At 36.1% G+C, this 6,766-nt stretch overlaps 1 protein-coding gene across 3 annotated transcripts; it reads right to left on the reverse strand.

Moving 5' to 3' along the window:
* Window positions 1–665: 665 nt before the first annotated feature.
* Window positions 666–5,286, reverse strand: LOC137708049 (uncharacterized). Of its 3 annotated transcripts, none has more exons than XM_068447027.2 (12): window positions 5,165–5,286; window positions 4,877–5,012; window positions 4,702–4,784; window positions 4,494–4,569; window positions 4,287–4,354; window positions 3,641–3,722; window positions 3,424–3,548; window positions 3,246–3,329; window positions 2,652–2,798; window positions 1,622–1,730; window positions 1,421–1,540; window positions 666–1,180 (listed from the first exon to the last, which is right to left on the reverse strand). In XM_068447027.2, the coding sequence occupies exons 2-12, from the start codon at window positions 4,962–4,964 to the stop codon at window positions 1,104–1,106; spliced, it is 1,059 nt and encodes a 352-aa protein (XP_068303128.2). In that variant the 5' UTR covers window positions 4,965–5,012; window positions 5,165–5,286; the 3' UTR covers window positions 666–1,103. The 3 variants fall into 3 exon arrangements, with proteins under 3 accessions (XP_068303128.2, XP_088545851.1, XP_088545849.1); XM_088689725.1 differs by having other exon boundaries at window positions 4,655–4,784; window positions 5,165–5,231; XM_088689723.1 differs by lacking the exon at window positions 5,165–5,286 and having other exon boundaries at window positions 4,877–5,150.
* Window positions 5,287–6,766: the final 1,480 nt, after the last annotated feature.

The following is a 6,766-nucleotide window of genomic DNA, read 5'->3' on the forward strand; positions in this document are numbered from 1 at the left end:
GTTGGTCTTTAAATTTTTAGTGTGTACGAACGAGGAACAAGGTTTTGAACGACACTAGACGCTACTTGGGCGGTGGGTTAGGATGTAGGCAGACTAGGGAGATGTAAGCAAGTTATTATATATTGTATAATTAAATGCCTATTTATATTAAAAAAAAATACATAATTGTATTGGGATATATAAATTGCAAAATAAAAATGACATACATATTATAAAGTATTAAAACATATTGAAAATATGAGAAACAATCATATAATAAGTGTTGACTCGAGTAGTGGCGACCTAGGTAGGTCTAGGTGTGCTAGGTGGGCGCCTAGGCTTACTAGGCAAGACGTCTAAGCAATTTAAGCGCTTTTTTATTTTCAAACGCTTAGAAATTAATCATGTCAGCGGTCAGCCATGTAGCGTCTATGCAGGACTTTAGCAAAGCTAGGTAGAGATTTTTAGAAGTGTGATTAGGACAACAATGACGCTTGTTACAGAAGTTGACATAAGTGAATAGGCCTGGGCGCGAAGCAGGTCGGCCCACGTTTTGGACAGAATTGCACATCACATTAACTTATAAGTTTGAACATTCTTCAAAACGAGTAACCGCCGATACCGTCTTTGGTAACGACGGTAACTCATCACACACATCACCGGCCTCGATTGTTAGCAGAATTCAATTGAAGATAATTCCCATAGAGTGCAAGAATTTGATAAATGGAACGAGAAATTTTTTCTACAAAAAGTTAATAGCAAGAGCTTAGAACTGCTCATAACATCTCAGCACTCAGCAAAATTTGAACAGTGCCTAAATCGAAACTATGTAAATTGAAGGAATCTGTAAAGAATCCTGCGTGTATCAATTTAGCTACAACAACCATGAGTTTCCCTCCGGCAGATCAAAACTATAATAATAATAACATGTATAAAGAGATGCCAATGTATTCACATATTGGTCATCACCACTAAGAGGGGGAGCAAAAAAGTGAGTTACATGAGCAGTAATGCACATTTCAGCTCTCGCCTCCGTTTTACATCCAATGTCACTTGCTAACCGGAAACGTTAGTGTCCATCTGGAGATGCGCTTGAGTAAATTGTATTAGCAGACTCCCAGAGTTTATCGCAGTACACTTCTAGCATGTGGTTTGGCCGTCAATGCTTCAACAAACCTGTACATCCATCTGTCTAGCAGTCCTGATGCAAGAGAAGGAATAACAGAGTTAAATGGAATGGGTAATTAATGAAAAAAGACACTCCCATCTGCAACAAAATATGGTACAAATGGAAGCTTCAACTTCGATGGCCTAGACTCTGACATAGAGCAGATCGATTAGTTGGAACTTCAATAAGCAGAAACCGAAGTTCCAAATCCACGGTATATTTTGATAATGTTGACTTAAATAAAATGATACAGAATGAGCGAAAAACACAAACCTGTCAAAGCAAAGGTACCGCCCAATACAGCACAAAGCCGAGTGATGAAATGGAGAAAACTGCGGCGTTCTTCTTTGATAGTTACAGTAATTGGTGAGAGATCATATAGGAAGTATACAGCTGGACACAAACAAACAGGGTCGATAATTAACACCATGAACTCAATAAAAGGGACAGACAAATAAACTTCTTATAACCGACCTGGCCATGTCCTATCAAACTGCTTCATAGGAGAGAAATATTCTGTGACAGAGAATTGGTTGGTTGGCAAAACTTCTTTTGAGATATACCTATATTCAGTTGGAACAATCTGCACGGCAACGAAAGCAAACATTTTCAGCATAGATCATCAAGCTTGCTAATTTATTCACAAAAACCGTCTATAAAGAATATATCAGAACATGAAACAAATCCTTCTGGTTTTCTTTTCCTAGCAATTGGATCGTTTGAAAACATTAGTTTGAAGACAGATGCTTAATATTTCTAAAAACAAATCCTCTGAATCCTCTTCACGTTCACGACTTATGGTGCTGAACTATATCAAAACGCCTACTGACAAATGAAGCAAAACTCCCATTACACTTTGATAAGGAACTAACCAATTAACAATACAAAAATCAGATCAAATAACTAATATTTGGTTGGTAATGACATTGACACACATGTTTGATTGACTTTTTTATTCTAAAGGTAAGGAGTACGCATGTCATGCCTCACTGTTGAGGCAGAAGAACTGACAGGATACAGCCCCGGGAAGTGTAGAACTTTCTTATAGACGTTAGGCATAATTATTGTGATAAAATCAATTCAGGTATCCATTTCTGAACAGAGACATAATTATTAATTCGAGAAAAAGGTAACGAATACCATTACTCAATGTATTTCGGCATTAGTAAAGTATTGCAAACCACTTAATGAAGGAAACAGTACAAATTCTTGATGGGAAAGACAAGTTCTTGGCTAGTATGCCTTTTTGGATGCAAGTCTCTTCCTAGCCGGGAAACTTTCTTGCTTTGAATCTCACCTATCTGAGTTAAAATATGGGACAACTACTTTATCTTCCAGAAGTAACAGAAGGGAAAGAAAAAATAGCGTTCATTTTAAGGCTTAGACTCAAGCAAGCATTCTTGCACAGACGTGCATGAAATAGGCCAGTGTATATTGCAGATACCAGATATTTAAATCTACCAAATAGCTGTATATTAACCCAGATGAAGTTCAAGTTTGAAACCTTTATATAATATTTGAATGTGCCACTTGTGTCATGCAAAATTCGGTCTGTCCCATCAAGTGGGTTGTGAATTCCTGGATATTTTGGGCCAAACGACAAGTCATGTATGATGTGGCTTACATTTACATTTCTAGATCCTTCAAAAATCTGTACAGAAACAGTTAGTTGGAAGCTGTAATAAACTAGAGTAGCAAGCTTTAAAGATATGCTATGGTAAAAAAAGCTAGTTGGCACAATACTGATCCACAAAGCACCCCCATGATACAAAAATTGAGACGGATAAGTTTACTCAAGCACCTTCAATCCCCATATCATTTCGAAACCCAAAAAGTTGAAAAAAGATTAAAGATATCTAATAGGATTTAAACAAGAGTTTATCAAGTCAAAATGAACCGATCCTATGGTTTGGCAGTTCAAAATGCCAAAAACCAAATTTTATCAAAATTTTCATTCAGGGGACGATAATTTGGATCGACCATAAGCACTTCAGACCAAGCACATCACTTTGCATGTTCTAGAACACATGGAATTCTTTCACCACAAAATGGAAAGAAATTGGAGGGAGAAGAAAACAAGATATTAAGGCAAACTAACCATTTGCGCAGCAAAAATGTTTAACCCATGAACTGATATATGAAAGTTTCCAGCAACCCTTTGGACATCTAAAACACCAAAAACCTGCAGCAAAATTTTATATCAGATATATGCAATATCAGAAGGAGCAAGTGCAGTTCATTAGTACAAAAAATGGAGATCTGTGTTATGAATATACCCGGCATCCTTCTCCATGTGCTATTGCATGCTTTACCCTCTTGATAAGATCTTCTGCAGCTTGATCAAAAGCTCCTTGTGGATAAACTTCCTTGTCCTTATCGTCATGATGATCTTTGCCGTCATCTGGCCAAGGTTCTTTATCAGAAAACGAAAATCTAAAAAGCAAGACATACAATCATAACAAAATGTGATATGTAATGCAACACAGATGTTACCCTGCTTGTGAGAATGCTCCTTTTCAACAAGGTCAGACACATATTCAGTGCCGATGATGTGTCCATGACTGTTCAGGCGAAGCTGCAGCCACTCTAAACTGGTTAGGAGAATAACTATGAGAGAAGGGAAGGACAGAGACAGATCACAAGTTGCCAATTTTGAAAACTAAATCTTACTATATAAATGCATGGGTAAAGGTAGTCTAATAGCTATGAGATTATAATAAAAATTTAAGACAGTGGATCAAAGGAAAGAACAAAAATAGTCATCACTACCAACCGATGATGGCCCAGCAAAGAATCACCAGAAAAAAGGCTTGAGAAAGCACTAAGTAAAGGGAGATCCAAAGAATCCCATACGAAGTGGTGCAGGTTAAACGAATTATGTTCGCTTGAATCAAGATCTCATACTTGAACAGTTAAATTGGTACCTAACAAACAATGTGCAGCATGCGTATGACAAACGTGGAGATAAGACTTAGAAGCCAAAACCTTTGTAATACATTCATAAAAGTTTAAACAGATACAACACTTTTTCTATCATTGTACAAATGCAGTTCTTTACTTTTTGACATGAAACACCATATCACATTGCACCCCAATATCAAGAAAAGGAAAATACATAAGAATCAATAAAGTCTCTTACTTTCCATATATTTGTATCAAGATCTACTTCATGCTTGCCTGACATATCGACTGCATCAACACTCAAGACTGCAATCAAACGTTGAAAACCGAAGATTATCATCACACAAAGCTACCAAATGATGAACATATTAGCCTACAAAGAAATCGGCATTCACTTAAATAGCAAGAGATTAAAAAAAAAAAAAAAAAAAAAAAACATGCTAACCATCACAAGGTAAAGCTGGAAATGTCATATTTATGTGAATCGGAAGAGTCTCTCCGCGCTTCAAGTCTACAGACATCTGCCAAAAACACAACTTTTTCAATTAGACAACTTACAATCTCTTGGCAATGGCATTTCTTTCAATTCATTACCCACTTATTTACCTTACAAAATCCCCCAAAAACAAAAGCAATGCATTCGAAATTCGAACCTGATGGACGGTATATGTAGTGAGATAATATCTAAGCTCGTGCACAAACAATGTCGCCATTATAAGCAGCCCAACAACAGAAACTACAAAATAAAAAAGCCAATAAATTTCCAATCCAAAACACAACTCACAAAAAACCCAAATACAAAACCAAGACGAAAATCTGAAGAATTACCGAGTGCCCCCGATTGTGTTTTCTGCAGCAAGTGCTCCTCCGCCCGAGGAAACGCATCCAGGCTCTTTAACGCTTGTTTAACCCCCATTTTTTACCGCGATTTTCAGCAACAACAACCGATAAAGTTACACAAATCCTGCATCATTTTCAAAAATTTCAACTTTTGAAGCATCAAAAACTTACTCGGATTCACTGATTCCAATCAAATCAAAATCAAGGTGCTTTTTTAGAGAGGGAGAGGAAAGAGGATCGGATTTAATTGGAATTGAAGGATGGAGGGAGGCGTACCAGTAGATTTTTTTTTAATGAATCGCCCAAGTTTTGCGTTCCGAAGACCGAAGACCGAAGTCCGGAGAATCGTAGCTGTTGGACTCCGCTGCTTTTATAGTTCTGAGTTGGGTTATGGTGCGCGCGCGTCTAACTTAGTCTTCTCCTGAGTTCGCGCCTCCTTCTTAACTATTTTTATTTCTTCAAGATTTCTAGGGTCGTTTTCTTTTGGAATAAATTGTAGTAATAGTCCATTAACTTTAATTCAATTGGAGTAATGATCTTTTAATCAAAAATTCATTACCATTGGTTCATCAACTCATCAAAACATGCAACTATAGTCTCTCAACTAAAAATTCATTACCAATCCATCAACTTTAATTCAAATGAAGAAATCGTCTTTCCACTTTAACCCAATTTGAGAAATGGTCTCTCAAGTTTAACCCAATTGTAGCAATGCTCTTTCTAACATAACTCATTTTGACAAAATTCTGACGAAGTTGACGAAAATTACCATAACTATACACTTTGATGAGTTAAGGAACCAACGGTAATAGATTTTTAGTTGAGAGATCATTGCTCCAATTTGATTAAAGTTAAGGAACCATTGCTACAATTTACTGTTTTCTTTTGCATAGTTGATTAAAAAAAAAAACTTGAGGATAGTCAACTTTTTGTTGGGAATTTTATTTTATTTTTTTTAAAACAAACAATATTATGTACATTAAGGGGTGGATGAGTGTGCTAAACCTCACAATGAGGATGGCAATAATGTGACACAAATTCGTTTTTTGCGAGAATCAAATCTAAGACCTTTCATTTACAAGTGATGAAGAATACCTCTGAATCGTAGTACAAAGTGGTGTTGGAAAATTTTATATGAATTCATATAATCTCACTCTAGCAAGTGGCTCTTTACCACAGTAGTGGAGAGAAGTGTTACCTTTGCACCACGACATGGGTTTGAACCCCATCAGCTCCCAAAATTTAATAAAACTAAAATTTATCAATAAACCCACACAATCTTTATCTTATGTTAAAACCTTAAAACGCTTTCTAAGAGAAAAACAAATTTTTTCTACCAATGCATAGTGAAGTTTTGAATCTTCCAACTAATGCATGAATTGGTTTATGCAAGTTTTTTCCATTTGATTTAAATTTTTTTTAGGGTTTATGAACAATAATTTGGTGATTGTAGAGTTTCTTATATTTATGTGCCTTCTTTCTGCTTGATGTTTGATTAAAATGTTTTTAGTTCAGAAGACCTTAACGAACTTGAAGGCTGTAAGTTTTATTCGAGCAGAGATGTCTACATTCAAAGGTTGCATCACTTATAGTTTGTGTCTGTTTCTATTCGTATGTTCCTTTGAATCGCATCTTCTACTTTTAAACTAAATTCATTTTAGGCTTAAGATTAAATTTAGTTATGGTTGTGTGTGTGGTCATTGCCACAGTTCCTAATGCAATCTTTGGGAGTCTAAGTGCTTATGAAAACTGAAGAGTTGAGATTGTTCTTGCCTTCTTGAATGGTAGAGAGATGAAATCCAAGCCCTTTGACTAAGTAGCCATGTCTAAGTTCAATTAATAATGAAAACAAGTCTTTTCTGTTTATAACGGTGTCAC

This window comes from Pyrus communis, chromosome 17, assembly GCF_041283825.1.
Source record: "Pyrus communis isolate YQ-2024b chromosome 17, ASM4128382v1, whole genome shotgun sequence".
NCBI classification, from domain to species: domain Eukaryota; kingdom Viridiplantae; phylum Streptophyta; class Magnoliopsida; order Rosales; family Rosaceae; genus Pyrus; species Pyrus communis.